Source organism: Rana temporaria, chromosome 2 (assembly GCF_905171775.1).
Source record: "Rana temporaria chromosome 2, aRanTem1.1, whole genome shotgun sequence".
NCBI lineage: Eukaryota > Metazoa > Chordata > Amphibia > Anura > Ranidae > Rana > Rana temporaria.
Genome location: NC_053490.1, coordinates 224,773,601 through 224,799,634, shown reverse-complemented (window position 1 = coordinate 224,799,634; position 26,034 = coordinate 224,773,601). Strand labels below are relative to the sequence as shown.

Genomic DNA, 26,034 nt, shown 5'->3' with positions numbered 1-26,034 from the left:
TTAAAGCAACACAATGGCCAGACCTCAGAGCAGAAGGCCTGTTAATGGGGGTCTTTAAAAAAACAGCTAGTACTCAGAACACAAGCAGAAATTTCAGGGGGGGGGGATAGTTTTAGCATTTTGGTTCTTATTTTATATTTATTCTATGTTAGGATATGGTTCAATTGGCACTGGAATTGGTAGTCAACCCAGGAATAGCATTTTTAGCAAAAATACACAGCTATTAGCATGTAATTTTCCTGATTATCTGGATGTTGATTACTGCAAGACTGTTTGTCCCCAGGTTTATAAGCACTTTTGATTCATCAGTGGTCTGTTATACTATCATGCTTCAACAACGCCTTTTGAACTAAAGGATTTATTTCTTTCCCTATCCATGATCACACCATGCACCTTCCCTTCTTGCACTAATTCAATGGATATTAGCTATCTAATTTTACATTGGCAAAATAACAGGATCATCAGTCAGCATCAATCCCCTGGGGCCATACACAGATAAGTGTCTTTGTGCCTGAATTAGGAATTCCTACATGTATATTTATACCCAAGTGACTACTTTCGCATGACATCACATCTGTGTATTGCTACATGATGTCCAGCCTTATTTGTGTTTATGTTGTCATGTTTTCTGTTGTACTGTATTTGTTTGATGTCCACATCTCATGCACTCAGTGAAGTGTAGATGTGGAAACTGGTGATTCTGTGAAGCTGTGAAACAATTCAGGTTAGCAGCAACACATTCTGCTTTTTTTATCTGTTTGATATTAATAAGCTTCTTCTTTTTAGAATACACTCTAGTATGATCCTTGTGTTACCTATAGTCACCTCTATGTCTCCCTGGTGTCTCTTACTGGGTTTCTTTTGTACTACACGCAGGAATGAAGCCTTGGCTTAGAGCACAGGCCAAAGGCCCTTAGAATGGGAGGAAGGGATAGTTTAGAATGGGAGGAAGGGATAGTTTTAGCATTTTGGTCCCTTTTTTATTTATTTGTTCTATGTCAGGATATGGTTCAATTGGCACTGGAATTTGTAGTCAACCCAGCACCATTAATTTATCAATCATAATTATTACAGATATGTTGCAATGAGATGAATGCAGAGGCAGCAGTGACAGTAGCAGCTACAGGGCATAGTGTGTTCTCTAAATGGTGTGAATCAATGCCCTATCATAGGTAAAGACTCAGTATGCTGCTGTTAATCATTGTAATTTACCAGAGATATGTGGAAGGCATCTCACATCGAAGAATGGTTACATTTTAAAAAGCTCAGGTAGTCCACATTCCCTATAGACAGGCAGATACATTTGTCAGTGTCCATCCCTCAGCTGCACTTAACCTTTCTGATAAGAGACTTGCAGCTGGGAATGAAAGCACCTCTAGACATATTCTTCAAGCTCCATTTTTGACATGCAGTAGCCAATGGGGTCTTCACTTGTGAGCATGTAAGTATCCGTGCTGGATCTGAAATATTTGTAATATCCCTACCCTGTAATAATTAGTGTTTTTAATGTGACCTATGCAAGGGTAATTCTCTGAGAATGGAAACATGAAGGAATTTATGTGCCTTGAACTGACTACCGTTGAGGATTTCTGTGGGTCATGCAGCACAACAGTTTCCTCTGGTTGATCCCCTCATCCACGGTCAATAGCTGGGGAAAAAGATGGATAGTAGATGTGCAACCTCCTCCCCTTCCTCCTGTCCTGTACTGATGCTCTCCGTTTCCTCCATCTGTGTCCCAGGAATGGAGACATTGGACATAGAAGAAGCCTGGACTACTTGTATCCTCCTTTTTTTTGCCAAAGTCACTCCCCTTCAGTGTTTAGCACTGTTGTTGGCTGGTGTTACTTGACTGCTGTTGATATAATAGTGAGAATGGAAGCCCTTCCTCCTCCTTTTCCTTCCTTTATTTTCTTTTTGGCCCAGTGACTCTAATCACCTATCCTTGAGCCCAAAGGGCATCTGTTCCAGGGATAGTGTGACTGATCACTGATCATTTTTGTCACTTACATATGGAGCTAGCATAATACACCCATCCTTGCTCTCTACCCACTCTTGAGGAATAAAAAACCCAAGCTCCACATAGTTGATCAGGTGCTCCATGACAGCTGTCTATTGCTGGTAGAGCTACTGTAGCATGAATAAAGTGAAAGTCCAAAGTGTAGGGACATCACTGGTACATTTGGTTTGGAAGTAAGTTGCATTGGCTTTGCATTTCTATTTAAAAATATTTTTTCTAGCCTTATTCAGCAGCCGCTCTAAGCCTCAGTAGCTGCTTAGAAAGTGGTGTAGGCAAGGTATGTGTTTTATCTTTCTCAGGTAAAGGGACTGTCAGCAGTTTTAATCCATTCTTGCTCACAACCTTCCCTTGCTTGAGCTTATATGGGGTCAGTTGCATGACAGTCTGGGCTTGCAGACACCAAAAACTCTGTGCCAGCCATCACCTAGGCAAACACACTTAGACACAGCATGGCACCATTTCACTTGTGTAGAGCTTTCTGAGCTGTGGCACTTGGTAGGTCAAGATAGTGGTATTGACAATGTATAAGGTGTGATCTAAAGATGAGGACAAGTAAGAGGGGGGGAAAGAGGTAAAAGCGGAGGTGGCAAGGATGGCTGAATCTTCAAAAACTGGTAGTGGTGCTGCAAATTCAGCAGGTTTACCACATGTTGCTTAATGCCCAGTCACCACTAGATTTACCTAATTTGCTAATTGGCTAGGTTCATGTCTATGTGGTTGTGGTTGATGCAGTTAACTGGTGCATTTTGCAGTGTGTTTTGCATTATTGAACATGCGTTTGTGATGCATTGTTGCATGTGTTGTTCATGCACTTTCTAATAGGAAAGGCTCCATAACACATTGTGAATAGCCAGATAAGGAGTGGGCGGCCGCCACATCTTTAAAAACTGATGACTCATCAGCAGTCTGTGGGATTCCCCTCTGACAGCTGAATGTAAAAAAAATAATGCTGTATTACAAAACCTAATAAAAAAAGTTGTGTGGGGGTTCCCTGCTAATCCATACTAGGCCCTTCAGGATTGGCACAGATTTTAGGGGAACCCTATGCCAACATTAAAAACATTGGCATGGGTCCCCCCTAAAATCCCTACCAGACCCTTATCCAAGCATGCAGCCCAACAGGCCAGAAAAAGAGGGGGACAAGTGATTGCCCCCCTTCTGAACCATACCATGCCACATGCCCTCAACATGGGGGGTGCTTTGGGGCAGGGGGCTCTTAAACCATGTTAAATGGACTGTTGCATGTTTCTGAAAGATGCACTAAAAATACATAGGTGTGATTCTAGCCTAAAATATATGTACCATCTCTACCTATGCTTACTCAACCACATATCCGTGATCAGGTGCACCTTGCCACTGACAGCATGCTGCAGTGACAGGGATACGTTCTGGGTCATGTGGTCATTCGAGGTAGGGGTGGATATTTTAGAAAAATAGTGGAGGCTGCAGGTTTTGTTCTGGGGGACAGCATGGCCACAAAGTGATGTAAGAGAGATTTGCTCTCTAATCGTTGGTTTTTACTCAAAAGCTAGCAAGATGGAAGACTGGCTGGTGATTACCAAAATGGAATTTGATGATGTGAAGGATAATAGTCCACCTCCTGTTTCTGTTTCCTGTCTTTGCCACTCTTCCCCTGATTATTGCTGGAAGTAGAGAAGGTTAAGATCCTATTGCCCAAGAAAAATAGGTGCCCATTATGCAGATGCAGCAGAGGCTATTTGTCTGGCATGAATAGAGTAGGAGGTAGAGGAAAAAGATGCAGCTACTGTGACATGTGAGGGAGCACGGGGAACAACCTGTTCTGTCCTCTGACAGTTCTGCATACCTCTGATGAAAGACAAGGATAGGCTGAGGTGGCTGCTAACTAATATCCACTATGTTTGGACCCTGTTGTTGTTTGACACGCTACTCCTTCTACTGGGATGTTACAGCTGTTCAACTTCATTCTCATTCTCCCTTTGCCTGTCACTGTGCTGGTCCATGCCTTCAATTCATGTTGGACCAAACACCTCCTCATCTAACATCTCCTCATTCTAACTGGACTCAAGCTTACAACAAGTGTCAGGAGGAAGCAGCTCTCTTTTTATTTCTGACCCATCCTGCTCTTCCTTCCCTGGCCACTCCTTCTCCTCTCCCTCCTCAAGGGAAAGTAAGAGTTTGCAATCAGTGCTTTGTTCTCTTCCTTTGGTTGTTTTGAGTACTCCATTATCAGCCCTGTCACCAAATGCTGAAACAGTTGGGCATATTTCTTATTGTCACCTACTCCTGTGTGTTTAGGGGATTTAGCATGGGAGTAAGTAGAAGGAGCCTGATTAGCACTCACCCCATCCTAGCTACTCTGTTCCCAGGAAATTATGGGCGAGCCCTATGAATATTGTAGTTCAGTTCAAGGTTTGATATTCAGGAATTTAACTTTTACCCAAACATGAGCAACAATGACCATGATTGGTTCACATAATTTGTGAATTCAGTGGTTAGTGTGGTTACTGTTTTTCTTATGGAAATATGCAGCTTTTTTCCAGAAATCTGAGTAATCTTTGGAGAATAGCTTCTGCATTGAAAAAGAGATTTTAATTCATAGGCTCCTGTGCAAGTCCCGGTTAATTTACTTTGGGGCCCCTGGGAACTGGTAAAGAAAGTTTAAAGGCAATCTTTTATTTAGATTTAGAAAAACTACTGCTATTAGATGATCTAGACCAGGGGTGTTAAACTGGCAGACCTCCATCTGTTGCAAGACTACAAGTCCCATCATGCCTCTGCCTGTGAGAGTCATGCTTGTAACTGTCAGGCCCCGTACACACGTCCGAGGAACTCAACGGGCAAAACTCATCGTTTTGCTCGTCGAGTTCTGTGTGAAGCTGCCGAGGATCTCGGCGAGCCAACTTTCCGCATTGAACAATGAGGAAATAGAGAACATGTTCTCTATTTGGCTCGACGAGGAACTCGTCGGCTTCCTCGGCCGAATTTCTGGCTGAATTCTGCTGAGAAACTTGGTCGTGTGTACGGGGCCTCAGTCTTGCAATGCCTAATGGGACTTGTAGTTTTGCAACAGCTGGAGGGCTGCCAGTTTGACACATGTGAACTAGAGCAAGCTGTACTGTTCAAGAGATCAATCCTCTCATCCACCATGGATGCACTGGATGTTCATGCTCCTGATACCAAGAATTTAACAAAGCAAAGGCCACACACTGATGATGTCACTACTAAAAATGTTATTGGACCACAGACACCATACAACATGACTCCAATTAGTGATCTTATCAGTGGCAGCCCATCCATAGAGGGTGCACGGGAGCCGCCCTCCCAATCCATGCGTCCACCCTCCCCATCCATGCGTCCGCCCTCCCCATCCATGCTTCCGCCCCCCTGATCTATATATAAAGGTGCTGGACTATGGAGTTGTGTGTCAATAGCAAATACATTTTTTCTATTTTCACATTCAAGTTCTTCCCCACCAATCAGGAGACAAGTCGTGAGACCTGTTGCCCGATTGACCAAAGCACAAGGCGATCCTATTGGATGCCTAGTGCTTAGGAGGAACAGAGAGGAGACATACAGTGGAGGAAGCTGTGGGAGGAGCTGCTGCCTGCACCCCAGAAAAGGAGGAGAGGACACCACAGCCTGACAGCCCTGGATCGGGTAGGTGCCTTACAGCCGGCCTCCTGGATCTTATAAACTGTGATTTCTAATAACACTAAACATAAAAAACAACTTTTCTTGGATGCCTATATGGAAGTCTACCCACTTTCTGTGAGTCATTACTAAGGCCAAATTATGTAACATGTACTCTATTTTGCCTCTTTCAATGGCAAAAATAGTATGGATACTTTGCAAATATACACCTTTTTCCTTCTTTTAGAGAGATATCCTGGTCTCTGGAGAATCAGTCCACTATCACTACTAACTATGAATAGGGCATCTTATTTTTTTTATACCCAATAAATGCAATATACCTGTAATTGCAGGCAAAATGTGATAATCACACTTATACTGTATGCTTATGATACAGTAATATGCTATATCTACATAACACCTACCTATTCTACATCATTTTGTAGGCCTAGCCTGAAAATTGTCCCTTTTAACTGAATCAGGTCACTATCTCATGTCTATGTGTCCAGCAGATGTCCACTGCCACTGGTCTGGACTAATGATTGGACAGATTTGAAAATCTTTACCAAACACTATTTTCCTCCCCCACTAAGTAGTGCCAGACGTATCTGTCCTCTTCTCTGGAATAATGTCTGAAATAAACTGTAAGCGGCAACTAGGTTTGGTTTTGCTGCCGTCATGGGTTCACAGTGAGGTGAATCCCTGGAATTCCCAAAGTTCATGGATCCTGAACTTTTAGATAGAAAATTTAGAAAGGTAAACTAGTTCACCACCAGAATTAAAGAACACTCTATAATGTAGTTCATAGTTTTCCCCTGGTGAGTTTGGTTACAGAAGCCCATAGTTTGAAGGATTGGAGAACCCAGCCTCTTTTGGATAGAAGGATGGGCTTGCAGTAGTCATATTGTCTGTGTGTTGGAGCTGTTAGGGAGAGCTGACAATCCTGTAGTGATTGATATTGATTGATTTTAATGTTGGCATTGGTGCTTGTTCCCCAATGGGGACAAAACAAACTATGAGATTTTTTTTATAGGGGTTTTTACATTTAAGTAGGAAATAATAAGGGCCATAAGTAACAACGCAAAATCATACTTTTTTTTTAAACAAGATAATATTTTGATGTTTAAAGTAGCAATATGTCAGATGAATTAGAAAAATACTAAAAAAATAATCTATTAACCAACTGTATGTGATTTTTGTCCTCTCTTCTTCTCAGATCACTGTCAATGTAGCACAGGGACGTGTGCACACCCCTTCACCTCCTCCTAAACCTCGCTTCAAAAGCTATGCCTACACGCAAGCTGCTTATGTCATGTACCCTGACCAAATTGGGAGGCAGTTCCCTCCACAGGTCTGTTAAAATGTTTTCTTATAGAAACAGTTTTAACATGCTTTTGGATGTTGTGTTATTTGTTGTGTTTTACTGTAAACTAATCTGCATGTTCTAAAAAAATGTGCATGTATATGCTTCCACTAATGCATTGCAAAGTAAAACAGATTTAATACAAAACACTTCGCTTATTGCCTTTTTGCACACACTAAGCAGTGTATCTAGCAGTAAAGACAGAGGAATTTGCAGTTCTAAATAAAGTGATAGACCGTTCCCTTGGTTCTCATGCTTTTGCTTCTGTAGAAACGCAACCTTTTTTGATAAGGGTTCAAGGAACAATCTCATATAATGGAAATTAAGGAAGATATATAACTGGAAAATAAAATAACCATAACCCTAATGCCGCGTACACACGATCATTAAAACGGCATTGCCCACACACCATTGTTTTAAAAAAAATGCTCTAGCAAAGTGCGGTGACGTACAACACGTACGACGGCACTATAAAGGGGAAGTTCCATGCGGATGACGCCACCCTTGGGGCTTCTTTAGCTGATTCCGTGTTAGTAAAAGACAATTCGCCCTTTTCTGTCTGTTACAGCGTGATGAATGTGCTTACTCCATTATGAACGGTAATTTTACCAGAACGAGCACTTCCGTCTCATAACTTGCTTCTGAGCATGCGTGGGTTTTTAACGTCATTTTAGCCCACACACGATCATTTTTTACAACCCAAAAAACGACATAGTTTAAAACGTCGTTAAAAAATGCAGCATGTTCGAATTTTTTTTTGTCGTTTTTCAGAACCCAAAAAATGATGTGAAGCCCACACAAAATCACTTTAAATGACATTTTTTAAAAACAAAGTTTTATTCATGCCGAAAAATGATCGTGTGTACGCGGCATTATACTCTATTTTGTCCATGACGTCAACCAGGATTGCTTACATACCGTAGGACATTCAGCCAGAGACCTGTAATTTTCAGACATTATTGCAAAAACTGAACACGATCAGGAGTGGGTTGTCATGTCAGTGAGTCAACATTGCCAGGTAGCAGGTCATTATGATTAATCTGGATTTACATTGGTGTTATATTTACATTGCAGGACATTATCTTCTTTTATTTAAAAAAAAAGGTGTTGCAGGTGTTTAAACTTCACATTTTGGGTAGAAATCAGTAGCAAGGTCTACTATGTACTCCATTATCGCTCCCCTGGGTGGGCACTTGATACCCGAGGGCCGCCTTGTGCTAAAGGGATTCCAGATTCTGATAAGTCCCCAACAGGAACCCACACATCCATTTTGGGGGACAGATTGTGTGGATTTCACCCTTATACCGTTAATATGGAGAAAAGGAGCTTTGCAGCAAAGCCTCCAATTATAAGGTATCTTGTCCCCATTTTGAGGTCTCCATATCCTATACCCCAAAGGGAATTTAAGAGATTGTGGTGAAGAACTTACTAGAATCTTGGAACCTCCTTTAGAATAAGAGGGCACCCAGATATATGCCACTCAGTAAAATGAGTACAAGGTACATAATACTCCTTGTTAACCAATCCCCCCCAAAAAATGTAAACTGCAAAAAAAAAAGAAAAACACACACTGACAGCATTAAAAAGTAATTGATTAAAAAAAAAAAACATTGCCCACCCAATTTAAATTTGATATTAAGATAGAGATCCTAGATCATCCTGGGTGATATCATTGACAAAATATTCACCCTTCATGATCCCTGGCCTGTTTGTTTACTAACAGAAGAGGGCCTAGGAATCTGTCATACAGCGGTGTTAGTACTACTACCATTAAATTACAGATCCCTGGGCACTGTTTTTCAAATAAAGCATATTAATTTCAAAGGGCTTAAAGTGATTGTAAGGATTTGTTTTTTGTTTGTTTTTTAAATAACAAACATATCATACTTGCCTCCACTGTACAGTTTGTTTTGCACAGAATGGCCCTGATCCTCGAATTCTGGGGTCCCCCGGCGGTGCTGGTAGTTCTCCCTGCATCGTATAACCCCCTAGGAAAAACACTCTCCTTGCGGGCTCACTCCCGAGTCCAGCATTTGCGTCCATAGACGCAGAATGCCGGCCCCTCCCCCCGAAGCCCCAAATCTGGCATTCGGCATTGGACGCTGAATGCTGGACTCGAGAGCACGCCTGCAAGGTAACCCCCTTGGGAGAGTGCTTCCCAGAGGGGGTTATATAATGCAGGGAGGAGCCGTGAGAGCCGCCATGGTACCCCAGAACAGGTGGATTGGGGCCACTCTGTGCAAAACAAACTGCACAGTGGAGGTAAGTAAAACATGTTTGTTATTTAAAACCACTTGCCTACTGGGCACTTTCACCCCTTCCTGCCCAGGCCAATTTTCAGCTTTTAGCACTGTCTCATTTAAATTACAATTGCACGGTCATGTACCCATATAAAATTGTTATAATTTTTTCCCACACAAATAGTGCTTTCTTTTGGTGGTATATAATAACCATTGTGTTTTTTAAAGTTTGAAAACATTTGGAACATTGAACATTTTGAAAACAGGTAGTTTTCGTTCTTCAATGTTGTGAGCTGTTGAGCCTGAACTGATAGGCTGCATTGATTGGCACTGAAAAGGCAGCACTAATGAGGTGGCGTTGATAGGCACTGATAGGTGGAACTGGTGGGCACAGATGAGAAGGCACTGATGAGTAGGGATGAGCTGAACACCCCCGGTTCGGTTTGCAGCAGAACATGCGAACAGGCAAAAACGCGGGGCCAGAGACGCAAGGGAAATTGCCAGGGTTACCCAGTGATGTGTATGGTCGACCCCGCCCCCCCTCTGATGCAACGGAAAATCTGTGTTGCTTCAGAGGGGGGCGGGTCACCTGTACACGTCACTGGGTAACGAATCCCCTTTGCGTCTCTGGCCCCTGCCCTCAGCTATATAAGAGCTGTCAGGCTGGCGGCGCGTCATTCGTCGGATGCCTCCAGTGGAGGCAGGATCATGTGCGTCGTATCCTCACTGGAGATCATCGCTGGAGATCAAGAATGGATTACATCGCTGGAATCTTTTTTTATTCTTTATTTTTTTTATTTTTAATAAAGGACTTGTCCCAATCTGTCTCCTGTCTTTTTTAATATTTTGACCCTTTTTTTTTTTTTAATTATAGAGGTGCAATGTACGCCTTACCAATTCACATGGGGGGGGGATCTGGTGGTCTTCTTTGTTAAAGGGGGCTTCCAGATTCCAATAAGCCCCCTGTCTGCAGACCCCCACAACCACCGGGCAAGGGTTGTGGGGATGAGGCCCCTGTCCCCATCAACATGGGGACATCCTCCCCATTTTTAGGGTATGTGGCCTGGTATGGTTCAGGAGGGGGGCGCTCTCTCATCCACCCTCTTTTCCTGTAGCCTGCCAGGTTGCGTGCTCGGATAAGGGTCTGGTATGGATTTTTGGGGGGAACCCCACTCCATTTTTTTTTTCAATTTGGTGAAGGGTTCCCCTTAATATCCATACCAGACCTGAAGGGCCTGGTAATGGAATTTGGAGGACCCCCACACAAATTTTTTTCAATGACTTTTATCTGTATTTGCCAGCATAGTGACAGGAAGCTGCAGAAAAAAATGATTTTTAACATTCGTGTCCCATAGGCTTTTGTTTTTTGTCTGTTGGCATGTTTTGGTGCGAACTGAACAGGGGGGTGTTCAGCTCACCCCTACCCAGAAGTCATTACTAAACTCCACAAAGTCACCTGACCTGAGCCCCTGTCTGAATCTGATCTCCATCAATATGGGAACATGGCGTGCTAATGCTGGCATTCTCTAATAGAAAGTGTATATGTATGTATATATATATATATATAATATATATATATATATATATATATATAGTGTATTTTACTGCTGTCTGTTATCTTGAGAAAGGGGTCTGTCATGGCCCGAAAATGTTACTGTGTTATGGTTTACTCTGCATATTTGTACATATTTTGTATATGTAATTTTGTTGCAAAATGACCTTATTAAAATCCAGAGGTCGATTGGTTGAGTGCTGGCTCTCTCTGTTGAAGGTGTCACAATTAGCCGTGTACTGCCAATGAAGCAAACAAAAGGGTGTAGTGTTGGATGGATTTGTTACAAGGATTTTTTTCCTGTCTCTGTATCCACTGGGAAGGTTCACCCCTCTGTCTGTCCTGATGACCACTGTCACCAAAACAGTGTTATGTCTGTGTTTAAAGCGGAGGTTCCGCGGTTTCTCGATTTTTTACTTTTGTGTGCAATGCATATTAAAACATATATAAATTTGACACTCACTTGCTAGACACGTCCAATCGCATTGCCTTGTTTTCTGTCATAAATGAGGACTTTTAAAAAAACATCCAGGCGTTTTCCATCTTGCTTGTGGGCATTGTGAAGCCCACAAGCAAAGACTTCCTGGATGCGGTTATTCGGCGCTCCCATCATGCACCGCATAATCTCGCGCATGGACTGTGTTGACGGCGAGCAGGGCGAGCTGCGCCGTCAACAATTCCACATTACCATGACAACGGGTGACGTCATTTCAGATAGCACGAGAATCCTGTTATTGAGAGTAAACATCATCTCCTGGGAGTCTTGACACATAACTCCCAGGAGACATTGCGCTCAGCTCCCATGACACACTGGGCCATCTGGGAAAAGGAGCGATATGCCCACTCCCGCGGGGAAACAATACCCGGAAGCGAGATAAAATCATCTGAATCAAGGTAATCATTGAACTCTTGAAAAAAAAACCTTGGGGCAGATCCACAAAGGAAGTACGCCGGCGTATCTACTGATACGCCGGCGTACTTTAAAATTTCCCGCGTCGTATCTTTGTTTTGAATCCTCAAAACAAGATACGACGGCATCTGGGTTAGATCTGACAGGCGTACGTCTTCGTACTCCTTCGGATCTTAGATGCAATTCTTTGGCGTCCGCTGGGTGGCGTTCCTGTCGTATTCCGCGTCGAGTATGCAAATTAGCTATTTCTGATGATCCACGAACGTACAAGCAGCCGTATAGTTAAAGCTGCTATTTGGTGGCGTACGCAATGTTAAGTATGGCCGTCGTTCCCGCGTCGAATTTGAAAATTTTTTTTTGTTTGCGTAAGTCGTCCGTGAATGGGGCTGGACGTAATTTACGTCCAAGTCAAAACAATGACGTCCTTGCGACGTCATTTAGCGCAATGCACGGCGGGAAATTTAGGGATGGCGCATGCGCAGTTCGGCGCGGGGACGTGCTTCATTTAGATAAAACACGCCCCCTACTCGCCGATTTGAATTTACGCCGCGAGAGATACACTATGCCGCCGTGACTTTATGGCGCAAATTCTTTCTGGATTCAAAGCTATTAAAAGTAAGTTACTGCGGCGTAGCGTATCTCACATACGCTGCGCCCATGCAATTGTATGTGAATCTGCCCCCTTGATTATACATGTACTAAGGCTGCAGTTACTAGTGATATAAAGTTCAGATTGAGGGTGAACCTCTGCTTTAAATATGTTAGAGAAAAATCTCCCCAGTAGGGACACAGAGTACCATAAAGACTTCAATAATTCCTTGCTTTATCAAAAATATGTTGTCTGAAGTTGGAGTTTAAGACAACCTAGTCTACCCTATTGCAGTAATCCACAGCTCTTTTACACAGAGCTAGATGCTTGCCTAGGTCAGTGGATCATTCGCCCTCAGACTTATCACACATCTCAACTGGCATAGTGACAGGAAGCTGCAGAAAAAAAAGGAAGTGGTACATCCTTGATTTCCCTTGCAGCTTTGTGTCATGTGACAAAATGATGAATAGACTAATTCCTTACTGTTCACTTGGCCTTCAGCCACTAAATGACATCACTAAATTCACACTCACTCCATCTTAATATTGTGAGCAATGAAAGAGCATTCTGTCACAAGTGTTTTAATTTCCCCTTTCCTATATTCTTTGTACTCCTGCAGTCACTTGAGACGCAGATAGGAAAAAGTGTTCAGTTAGTGGAGCCAAGCAGGAACAAAGCTATGGTATAGGAAGCACAACATTCATAAATGTTGTAAGAATCCAAACTGATAATGTTCATCAAGTATTTAATATAAACAGTGTATACTCGTTGGAAACTCAATCTTTTGTTTGTGGATTTATTATTATCAAATTTATTTGCAATACATGTGAATCATTTTAATAATTTTGCTTGTTATGTTTTACATGTGGAATCATGGTCAGCTGACCAAGTAATGTGTTGCCTTTTGGTATAGTTGAAGCTATTTTGAGGCCCTCTCAATGTATTTGGTTGTACACAGTCCTTTTTTTAAGTATACCTATCAATGTTTATTATTAAAATATTTTAGATTTAGGTTTTATTCAAAATTTCCTGCCCTTTTGTAAGACACTTGCAGAGATATTTAAGTGGTTTAATATGAACCCTTTTTTTAATAATCATTCTGACATGCTTGACTCCACATATGAATATTTAATTGCCCTCAACCCTTTCAAATATGCATATCTCTTAGTTTCTATATTGTAAATGTTCATTTTAATTATGTTGCTTCTTGTGAAGCAATTCACTTTTTATCTGCAAGGATTGTACTTTGATCATTTAAATGCTTCACAATACTTGAAATACCTTGCATTACAGGAACAATAAATAGCCTTCTTGTGATTGATGCTATTGTAAGAAATTGCTATTGTCTGAAAAAAAAGCACATATATCTGAACCTACTTTAATGTGAGTATGAAAACAAAGCTAAATGGCCCAGTGATGATATTTACAGTTTTAACCAACAATATTTCACTTTACTAATATCAGGTGATGGAATAAATAATTCTGTTTTGTTACTTTGGTTTATGTTTTATGAATATGCAGTGCCTGAAAAAAGTATTCATACCCCTTGAAATTGTCCTAATTGTGTTATGTAACAACCAAACACAAAGTGGCACATAATTGTGAAGTGGAAGGAAAATGATAAATGGTTTTCATTTTTTTTTCTTTTTACAAAAAAATATGTGAAACGTGTGGAGTGCATTTGTATTCAGCCCCCTTTACTCTGATACCCCTAACTAAAATCTAGTGGAACCAACTGCCTTCAGAAGTCACCTAATTAGTTTAACGAATGACACGTCTACCTCAATGCAGGTGGTCAGACACTATAACTAGCTACTGTGTGCTTCACCTATAGCAGCCCCCTTTCCCTTAAGACAAGCAGGCTTACCGGTACTTGGTTGCCCCCAGGACTTATACACAATGCTATAGTGCCTGACCACCACACTAGGGCAAACGAACAGAGCAAACAACAGACTACTTGCAGTTTAGCAGACATATAGCATGGTTTTAAGATGATCCAGGTAATAAGGCAGGCTGAGTTCAGGGAATAGTCCAATATCCGATCCAAAGACAGTCTAGGTAATAAGGCAGACTGAGTTCAGGGAATAGTTAAAAATCCGATCCGAGTCATACACAGCGAAATCCAACATCAAAGCAAGGCAGACAAACAGGAGACTTGATCCGGAACAATGCAGATAACTGTCTATCACAAGCAAGGGATAGAGTGTTTAGTTTGCTTATATCAGGTGACTGATCAAATCAATCACCTTCCAGTTGAACACAGGCAGGGAAAAAACAACAGCCAACACCTGGGTGCTGGAATGAGGAACAGGGGCACTAAGTGATTATGACATTACCCCCCTCTGAAAAGGGGCCCCCGGCTCCGCAAAGACCAGTTGGACATCCAGCACAGGACCGTCAGACTGGGCAGAGGTCCATGGATCCACAAGGTCAGGCTGGTTAGCAGGGAAAGTGTCACAGGGGTCAAGCCGGACAGCTGAAACACAAGCAGAATACAGAGAGCCCTGAAAAAACGATTTAAAGCCCCACCTGGTCGAATTAGGCAGTTTATACAAAGGGTGGATTGAACCTCTTAGAATGGTTAGAGAATAAGGGTGAGCCCTGATTAAGAAAAAGCAGGAGGCACAATGGGCATGGGCAGACCAGCACAATCAATGCAGTGGCTGACCGGGCCGCATCGCCAAGCACAGTGACTGTCTGAATTGCATCACCAGAAGGCCCTAAACAAGTAAAAACAGGAAGTTCAATGGGCATGGGCTGAACTAGCGTACCTGATGCAGTGGCCGACTGGACCGCATCGCTAGGTGTAGCTAATGTCTGAATAAAATCACCAGAGAGTCCAGAATAAGAAAAAGCAGGAAGTTCAATGGGCTTGACCTGTACTGGCATAATTGATGCAGTGGCTTACTGGGCTGTATCGCCAGGAGTAACAATTGTCTGAATCGCATCACCATGTAGCGACTGACTAAATCGCATCACTAGGTGTGGCAACTGTCTGAATTGCATAGCCAGGTGTAGCGACAGTGGAACTTGCAGACAAGTTAGCCTGGCTGTGTGTCCAAGGGAGTTTAGCAACAGGCAAAGGTAGGGGATTCTGAGGATTTGACTTGACTTCTGAGGATTTAGAGGAAGTTTCCAAACAGTGCTCAAGGCTACAAGACAATTGATAAGCTCAGTTTCTAGGAGGAGAGGGTTCAGGCTGTGGCCATTGGCTGGGAAGGTGGCCTGTAGAGAATTCAATAGAATTCAAAAGAGAAGTCAGTGTCTTTTGTTATAACAGAGTCATATAAAGGTACATGGTTATGCAAACTGTAATCACATTTGGAAACATTGTTATGAACTGTTCAATCCATCATCCAAAAATTGAAAGAGCACAACTGAAAACCTACCAAGACATGACCATCCACCTAAACTGACATGCTGGGCGAGGAATGCATTAATCATAGAAGCAGCCAAAAGGCCCATGGTAACTCTGGAGAAGCTGCAGCGACCCACAACTCAGGTGGGAGAATCTGTCCACAAGACAATTATTAGTCATGCACTTTACAAATCTGGCCTTTATTGAAGAGTGGCAAGAAGAAAGCCATTGTTGAAAGAAAGCCATATGAAGTCCCATAAGAAGTCATGTAGGGGACACGGCAAACAAGTGTAAGAAGGTGCTCTGGTCAGATGAGACCAAAATGGAATTGTTTGGCCTAAAAGCAAAATGCTATGTGTGGCAGAAAACTAACACTGCACATCACCCTGAATACACCATCCCTGCAGTGAAACATGGTGGTGGCAGCATGATATTATGGGGATGATTTTCTTCAGCAGGGGGAAGCTGGTCATAGTTGATGGGAAGATTGATGGAGCCAAATACAGGGCAATCTTAGAAGAAAACCTGTAAGGCCGCGTACACACGACTGGTCCATCTGATGAGAATGGTCCGACGGACCGTTTTTATCTGTTCACCGCTGAAGCAGACTGATGGTCTGATGTGCGGGTTTTGAACCAATGCTTTTGTGTACAAACCATCGGTTTTGACCGATGGTCAGCCGTCCAATCGGTTCGATTTTAAAGCAAGTTTTAAAACTTTGGTCTGAAGGACCGTACACACGGTCGGTTTGGACCAATGAAACTGGACTTCGTTACGTTTTCATCAGTTTGGACCGGTCGTGTGTACGCGGCCTTAGAGTTTGCAAAAGACTTGGAACTGAGGCAGAGGTTTACTTTCCAGCAGGACAATGACCCTAAACATACATCCAGAGCTACAATGGAATGATTTAGATCAAAGCATATCCATGTGTTAGCATGGCCCAGTCAAAGTCCAGACCTAAATCCAATTAAAAATCTGTGCCAAGACTTGAAAATTGCTGTTCACAGACGCTCTCCATCCAATCTGACAAAGCTTGAGCTACTTTGAAAAAAAAAAATTGCAAAAATGCCACTGCAAGTAATTCTACAAAGGTGAAAGGTAATTCTACAAAGTATTGGGCTGAATACAAATGCACGCCACACTTTTCACATATTTATTTGTAAAAAAAAATTAAAACCATTTATAATTTTCCTTCCACTTCACAATTATGTGTCATTTTGTGTTGGTCTAGCACATAAAATCCCAATAAAATACATTCATGTTTTTGGTTGTAACATGACAAAATGTGGAAAATTTCAAGGGGTATGAATACTTTTTCAAGGCACTGAAAATAAGCATTCAAAAAGTAATTGGAGCTGACTAAAGCAAGAGAACAATAGCAGAAATGAATTGCTATGGTATTCTTGCACAATGTGCCCACTATGACAGGTTGGGGAATTTGTAGCTCATTGGTAGCACCAAATAGTAGGTTTCAGGGATTTTTCTGCCCACTTTTATTTAATCACTTGCCAACCGTGCTATAGCCCAATGACCGCTATAGCACGGTAGTCTAGTTCTGGGATGCCGTCATATAAGGCATAAGGCATTCTGTGATTGACCCCTCTGCTTGCCCAATGTGGGGTGCAGGTGGCGCACTCTGTGATCGCAGTGTCCGAAGAAAGAGACAATCAGTGGCTATTTACCATTTGATCAACTGTGTCTAATCCCAGCTGATCATGGATCTACAGAAACATGAGAAGAGCAGATAACAGAGAGCAGATAAGTGTCCTGATTATCAATGCAGTTCCAACAGTGCCCACCAGTGCTGCCAGTCTGTGCCCACCAGTGCTGTCAATCTGTGCCCATCAGTGCCTCATCATCAGTGTTGCCTATCCGTGCTGCCTACCGGTGCCCATGAGTGCTGCATATCAGTGCCCATCAGTGCCACCTACCAGTGCCCATCAGTGCCTCCTATCAGTGCAGCCTCATAAATTCCTCCTCATCAGTGCCCACCAGTGCCCCCTCCTCAGTGCCCATAAGTGAAGCCTCATCAGTGCCCATGAGTGCAGCCTATCAGTGCCCATAATGCCATTAGTGCCACTTCATCAGTGCCCATCAGTAAAGCCTATCAATGCCCATCAGTGCAGCCTCATCAGCGTACATCAGTGAAGGTACCTGTTTGCAAACCTATAACAAACTATGAGAACGTTTTTTCTCGAAATTTTTAGTCTTTATTTGTTTATTTAGCAAAAAATAAAAACCCAGTGGTGATTAAATACTACAAAAACGCTCTATCTGTGTGAAAAAAATGATAAAAATGTAGTTTGGGTACAGTGTTGCAGTGCTGAAAGCTGAAAATTTACCTGGGCAGGAAGGGGGTTTGCTTTCCTTGTGACAGCAATAAAAGTGATGATTTTTTTTTAAAGAGTCAGTGTAAAAAAATACACTTGGCCCCCAACCCAAGGAAAACGCATACGTATTGTAAGTTGCGCCCGCAAATGTAAACAGTGTTCAAATCACAAGTGAGGTATCGCAGCGATCTTCAGAGTGAGAGCAATAATAAAACAAAAGACCTCCTCTGTAACTCTAAGCTGGTAACTGTTTAAATGGTCGCCTATGGAGATTTTTAAGTATCGTAGTGTTAGGTATCTATTTACTCAGCGTAACATCATCTTTCACAATATACAAAACAATTTGGCTAACTTTACTGTTTATTTATTTAATTTGTTGAAGTGTTTTTTTTCCCCAAAAATTTCATTTGAAAGACCGCTGTGCAAATATCCTGTGACATAACATATTGCAATGACCGCCATTTTATTCTCCAGCGCCTTTGCTAAAAAAATATATATGTATAATGTTTGGGGGTCCTAAGTAATTTTCTAGCAAAAAAATACAAGTTTCAGAAATAGACTTGGTCCAGAAGTGCTTAATCAGCGACATCGGCATCAAGGGCTTGATACTGTAGATCCAGGAATGATTCATTTTGATATATGTCAACCGGTCAACAGAGACTTTGGACAGTCGCGCGCTTTTATCTGTCACAAAAACTCCAGCAACACTAAATGCCCATTCAGAAAGTATGCTGGATGCAGTGAAGCCTAACAGCTTAATTACATACTGGGCATGTTCTGGCAAGTGGTCCATTCTCATGACCCAATAACCCAGTGGATCATTGACTGGAAAGCTCTCCATGTCAGTTTTTACCCCTGAAAAATCTTCCACCATATGATGCAAACATTGCAGATGGGATGTAAAATCTCACAGCCCAGAGCATCAAGCATTTTAAAAAATTTGAAAGGCATCACTGAGGCGGCCCCCTTCTCCCCGTGTCAGTTTTTACCCCTGAAAAATCTTCCACCATATGATGCAAACATTGCCGATGGGATTTGGAATCTCACAGCCCAAGGCATCAAGCATTTAAAAAATTTGAAAGGCATCACTGAGGCGGCCCCCTTCTCCACTGCTCAACCTTTGACCAACAGAAGCCTCAAAACTATCATTTCCATGAGACTGCAACCCAACAGAGTTTGGAAAGGCATTACATAAACACCTTTTTTAGGTGTCCTTAAGATATTTTATTCTCTGCTTCCTCTGTGGGGGCGGAATGAGTTCCGAGAATTTTCCCTTGTAACAGTAGTCAATGAGAGTTGCCAACCAATAATGATCCTTCTCCTTGATGCCACAAACTCTTGGGTCCTTTCGCAGGCTTTGAAGCAAAGGCCATGCAACGCAAGTTTGTGGATCAATGGGAAGCAGAGTCCTCTGAGTCACTGAGGTTTACAATATCTGGAAATGCCTCTTCTCAGCCACGTACTACTCCCAAGGGTCGATGATCCTCACCCACACATGCCAGTTGTCTCCATGAAAGTTAAAGTATTTTAGAACTAATAATAGCCAAACACAATTTTTTTGCTCCTGTTTTAGAGATTTTAAAATCAATTATCTTTTTTGGCTGAATAAACACCGTGCTGGCCATGTGTGCATTACATTTGGTGCAACGTCATTAAAATAAGACTACACTTAGAGATCCCCTAATGTTTCTGCATGCTGTTTCTATTTGGTCCTTCAATTTCAGAAAAAAAGACACTTCTTTTTTTTATTCCAGATGCAATCAGCTTTCTCTCCTCCTTAAAAATTGCAATCTATGCAATAAAGGGTTAAAGAGTGTGTTAAAAATCAGAGCAATTTTTCAGACTTCAGTCATAAAAAAAAAAAAAAACAAGAATTAATATTTTTGAAATGATGTCTGTCCTCTCTCTCCCTCTAAAATAGCTGCCTTTGAAAAACGTTGTTGCAAATGTGTACAACTTTTCTGTTTTATTTGTCAGAAAAAAGACACAGTTGTTTGTTTATTCCAGATGAAAGTACAAATGAAAATGTTCAGTGAGTCTGTACAATGATTATGGTTGCTGTCTTTAAAATATCATATTCTAATTTGTTATTTCTTGAAAAAAAAATGACTAATCTCCCCCTCTTACATTGCTGCTCTGGGCCCCAATCAAATTGTTTACATATTCTCCGGACACTGTGCCACATACTTTGTGGTTGTCTCTGGAACATAGAACTATATTTTTTTAGTTTGCCTTAACAACTACCTAATCTCTTGAGTGTGAGTGTATGGTTTTAAGGTGTTCTGTAGCACTCTAGGTTGACATTTCACTGAACTTTTCATACAATACATTGTGGTACTGAAAAGAAGATCACAAATCATGCTTTGAGATTTTGCCAGCTTGTCCCAAAAGAACATGGGAAATGCTAACTCAAGGATCGCTTGGATCAAGTGTGAAGTTGGTTCTTTATACCCATATTACCTCCCTGGAGTGTTGTGGTCCTCATCTATCTCATATAAAGCACTGGCCACCCTATAACACTCTTGTGGCTCAATCTTTACAATTGTGGTCCCTCTATAGAGTTTGACTTTTGATACCTTGGTGACCTTACCTAGGACTTCCTTTCTAGGAGATCCTTTGTTTCTGACAGCCTTTCCAACCTATGAGAATGTTCTCTTGTGGAAAAACAATACATTAACCTATATTTTAGCCCTACAAGATAACCCTGGAATTAATTTCCTTTGATCATTTATGTGAGCTAAAAATTGTCCCACAACAGGAGAGGTATTTCTATGGCTCCTGCTATTTCCTTACTCCAACCACTTCTGCTACTTTATATGAAAAAGAATAGTTGTGACTCTCCAGGGGCAAGGGATTGATGTCTAATGTATATAAATCCTTTGTTAGATGTATACTCCCTGACCCTCTACCTCATATCCAGAAATGGAGCAGATTTTAATATGCAATTTTCCTCTCAAGATTGGGAGGACATGCTATGTAATTTACGAAAATGTACTAAATCCTTAAACGTTAGGGAAACTGCCCTTAAACTCTTTAGTAGATAATACTATACACCTGTTGAACTCCACATTATTTTCCTGGCATTTCAGGCTCCTGTTTTTGAAAATTCTCTGCTTATGGTACTTTGGTCCACATATTGTGGGAGTGTATGAAAATGCCATCTTATATGGTGCATGGTTTCACATAATCCTTTTAAAATAACAGGTCAGACGTTGCAACTAATACTTCCCATGTGACTTTTATTTGTCTCCCTACCTGGTGCTTCACACCATGAAGAAGCACTTATTCATTCTATCTGCATTGTTTCTCACTGCCCCATGGCTTGGAAATTGGAAAACCTCAATACTCACTTTCTCACAAATTCTTGAAAGTAATGATATGATTGTGCTAATGGAGAGGATTTTTCATACACTGCACAACAATATGTTCCTTTATATGGCCAAATGTGATGTATGGTCTTCCAAGTGAAACTTGGTTTTATTATAATATGCCTTTTCTTGATTCTTATGTTTGTAATTACTTCTGGAATTTCTGATTACCCATCTTGTTTTTACTGTATATGACATACTGTACATGGGTATGTGATTACCTATGTCATCTCTTTTTTTTTGTTTGGTTCTTTGGTCTTATTTGTACTATACATCATCAGGAAAGCTGTTGTACTTCCTCTGTTTTTCTGTGTAACAGGTCTTTGACTTCCATTACATTTTTTGTGTTGTACTATATCTTTACAAATAAACAGTAAGCAAAAAAGAGCCTGCAGCACTCACCAATGCCCAGACACCAGTGTAGCAACCTAAATATTAGTATTATTATTATACACGATTTATATAGCACCAACATTTTATGCAGTGCTTTACAATGTATAGGGGGGGGGGGGGGCAGCACAATTACAGTATAGTTCAATACAGAAGGTACAGGAGGGCCCTGCTCATAGAGCTTACATTCTAAAGGGAGGGAGTGGTGGTAAATAGTAAAACAAACTGTGTTGGGCTGCCTCAGTGTGTTAAAAACATGATCCCATGCCTTTAAAATCAAAATCAAATTAGAATGGCATAAATTGTTCTCACAAAAATCAATAATATTTCATAGGTAAGTCAAATATAAAACATTGTGAAACAGAAAATCCAACAGATGTAATTAAAGTCCCACAGGTAAGTAAATAATCACACAAAATGCCCTATACTGTAGATGTGCAATCATGTAGGTCTTCTGTGTTGTAATAGTAAATCCAGTGTGCCTTCACCAAAAAAGTAATACGGCAACCTACCAGACTTCTGCACCCCAATACCATCACAGAAGATCTACGTGATTGCACATCTACGGGAAATTATTTTGTGTAAATATTTATTCACCTGTAGGACTTTATTTACATCTGTTGGATTTTCAGTTTTCACAATTTAAAATGTTTGATTCATATATTATTATTTATGGCATGGTGATTTGAACTTAAAGGGAAATTAACATGTTTTAAACACATTGAGGCAGTGTAACACAGTTTGTTTTACTATGTAAATATATACTTATGAAAATGTTTGTAAAGTCATGCTGACATCTACATTATGATTTCTGTAAAACAATGTTTTCTGAGTATGTCTACATATTTTATTCTCACAAAGCACATATATTTCCTGAATTGTATTTTTGTTAATTGAATGTTTATAGAATATGATGGCTTCTAAAACAAAGATGAAAAAAGGGTTAAAATAAAAAAAACATTATTTTTACAGACCATATTACCATAACTACATAATTATTACACCAAGGTGATAACTTAAAATACCAAGTAGATCAGTGGTCATCAACCCTGTCCCCAGGGCCCACTAACAGGCCAGGTATAATGTATTACCTTGGGGAGATGCAGACAAGAATACTGCAATCACTGAGCAGCAAATGATATCACCTGTGATATATTTCAGTTATCTTGAAAACCTGGCCTGTTAGTGGGCCCTGAGGACAGGGTTGATGACCACTGAAGTAGATAGAAAAATTGGAATGTGTATGAGGCCTGCAAGAAGCTTTTGTTTAAAAAATGTACATTAAACTGTAACATTACAGCTTGACTAGAGGAGTATCTACAGTATGCTATTATATTATTCTTAGCTTCCAGTTTTCATTATTACCTTATTTTCCGGCGTATAAGACAACTTTCTGCATCCAAAGTCGGGGGTCGTCTTATACGCCGGGTACGATCTTTGTGCTCACTTCTTTTTGCCGGCGGTGACAGTCTCCATACGGCGAGCGCGAGCGTCAATGATTTAAAAGACGCTCCTTCTCAGAGTGTTCTGTGATAGGAGGAACACAAATCTACCCAGCAGCGCCTCAGTTCTGTGTTCCTCCTATCACAGATGCCTTCTCATCCTCGGACGAGATGAGAAGACGTCCGTGATAGGCGGAACACAGAACAGAGGCGCTGCTGGGAAAATTTGTGTTCCGCCTATCACAGAACACTCTGAAGAGAAGGCGCGGCTTTCAAATCATTGACGCTCGCGCTCGCCGTATGGAGACTGTCACTGCTGGCAAAAAAAGTGAGTGTTTGCGGTGATTGCACTGGGGGGCAGCAAGTTCAGGCACAGTGGGGGCAACAAGTTCAGGCACAGTGGGGGCAAGTGATGGCACAGAGAGGGGCAAGTGATGGCACAGAGAGGGGCAAGTGATGACACAGTGAGGGGCAAGTGATGACATAGTGAAGGGCAAGTGATGACACAGTGAGGGGCAAGTGATGGCACAGTGGGGGCAAGTGATGGTACAGTGAGGGGCAAGTGATGGCACAGTGGGGGCATGCAATGTAATTGCACAGTGAGGAATGTAATGTAATGGCACAGTGCAGTGAGATTTGAAAAAGCCTGTTTCTGTCAGCGGTTCTGGCTATCCCTCAGCTTCCAGAAAGACTAGTAAGAAGGGGGTAGTCTTATACAGTGAGTATATCCCAAAACCCAAATTTTTCCTGGAAAATTAGGGGTCGTCTTATATGCCCAGTCGTCTTATACGCCAGAAAATACAGTATGTTACTGGTGATTAAATTAACAGCTAATTTAATGTACTAATACATAAGAACAAGAACCAGCAAAAGAAAGAGATCACTGTCTGCTGATCATTATTCAACCTACAGAAAAAAACTAAACAAACATAATCTTAAATTGCCTATAAACTAGTGAGGGTCAATGAGCGGTTCTCTTTGTTGTAATGGTATAATCACCCATAGTGTACAGTTCACTTCCAAAATATTGCTGGTGCTGTTATCAATGGTCATTGTAACTGGTCTACTTGCTAGCTTATCATAGGCAAATAATACCACTGTTGAAGTATTTAAAAAATTATTCAAATGTGTAAGCATTTCAGTTGCCATTGTCACATATCACACCTCAGGTATATAGAAAATGTGCTTCATCTATGGACTAATCACATCATTAAATTCCACTTTTAAATGTGTATATCCAATGATATATCTGTTTAAAAATGTTATTTCAATACTAAGGAAATATGTGCCATCCATATAATAACTAGTAAATATTAGGTTCTTTATGAATCTTTATGTTCTTATGAAGAGCCTCTAAGCTTCTCAAGAAGCCACCATTATGACAGAAAGTGGAAACACACTAGTTCCAGATCAACAAATAAGTTAGACAAGTTTTTATATTCTCACCAAACTAATTTAACCAGTATGCTGAAAAAATAATGACAACGGCAGGGTTGGAGAAGGATGATAGAGCTTTCAATAGTTGTTTAGAAAACATCAATAATCAATAATCTTCCATATACTGATAATGACACTGCACTCACATAGCTGGAAATGTAGAACACCTCATAGAGAAAGTTAAAGAACAGAGTAAAATGATGGGAATTCAGCTATAACATCAAGAAAGGTCAGACCATGACAGCATATAGTTACCTTTAGCGTTGCTAATGAAGGCATAATAATAGTAGACAATTTCTGCCACCTTAGATCAGTTATATACACCAAAGAATCCAGCAGTCAAGAAATATGGAGACTGGTACTAAAAACAGCAAAGACCTAGAAAAGATCTTTAAATGTACAGTATATTAGTACTGAGGTGTTACTAAAAACAAATAACATAACTATCAAAACGTTGGTATTTTTGTCAAGTTATATCAAGTTAATCTGCATGAAGACGCATAATAGGAAAATTACTTATGTCTTTAAACTTTGGTGCTGGCAAATAATTCTAAGAATATTCTTGACAGCAAGAAAAAGCAAGAAAAAGAAACAAATGCATGTCAACTAATTAAGCCCAATGCTTGACTTGAAGTCCAGATCACTAAACTGAAGCTATCTTATTTTAGACACATGAGAAAATATAAGTGCCTGGAACAGACAATTATTTTTGGAACAAAGAATAGCATGACCAGCAATAGAATTATTAGATTGTCACAGATAATGTGAACATGCCATTTTAAAGATGATTACCAACACAGAAGACATCAATATTGAGCTGACATTGATATTAGATTTGGGTTAAATACTAAGGGCCAGATCCACAGTCAGCGGCGTAATTTTTAGGCAGGCGTAGCGTAACGTAGTTACGCTACGTCGCCGCTACTTTGAGAGGCAAGTGCTGTATCCACAAAGCACTTGCCTCTAAAATTACGGCGGTGTAGCGTAAATCTCCCAGAGTAAGGGCGCGGAATTCAAATGATGAACAGGGGGGCGTGTTTTATGTAAAATAAGCTTGACCCCACGTAAATGACGCTTTTTTTCGTACGGCGCATGCACGCGCATGCTCAGTATCACGTTGAATTTTCAAATTAAATTACGCCCGCTCAATGCCTAGACGACGTGAATGTAATTTACGCAAAGCCCTATTCGCGAACGTTTTACGCAAACGACGTACACAACGGAAAATTCTACACTGGCCTGACGTCCATACTTAACATTGTGTACGCCTCATATAGCAGGGGTAACGTTACGCCGAAAAAAGTCTTACGTAAATGACGTAAAAAAATGCGTCGGGCGGACGTACGTTTGTGGATTGGCGTATCTAGCTAATTTGCATACTCAAAGCGAAAATCAACGGAAGCGCCACCTAGCGGCCAGCGTAAAT

The 26,034-nt window shown here is 41.1% G+C and overlaps 1 protein-coding gene across 1 annotated transcript in view; it reads left to right on the top strand.

Annotated features, from left to right (window-relative positions):
• DMD (dystrophin) overlaps window positions 1-26,034 on the top strand; it is a 2,981,380-nt gene that overhangs the window by 863,692 nt on the left and 2,091,654 nt on the right. Inside the window, exon 9 of the mRNA XM_040336499.1 lies at window positions 6,846-6,980. Coding sequence (XP_040192433.1) covers window positions 6,846-6,980 — 135 coding nt within the window. The remainder of the gene's footprint in view (window positions 1-6,845; window positions 6,981-26,034) is intronic.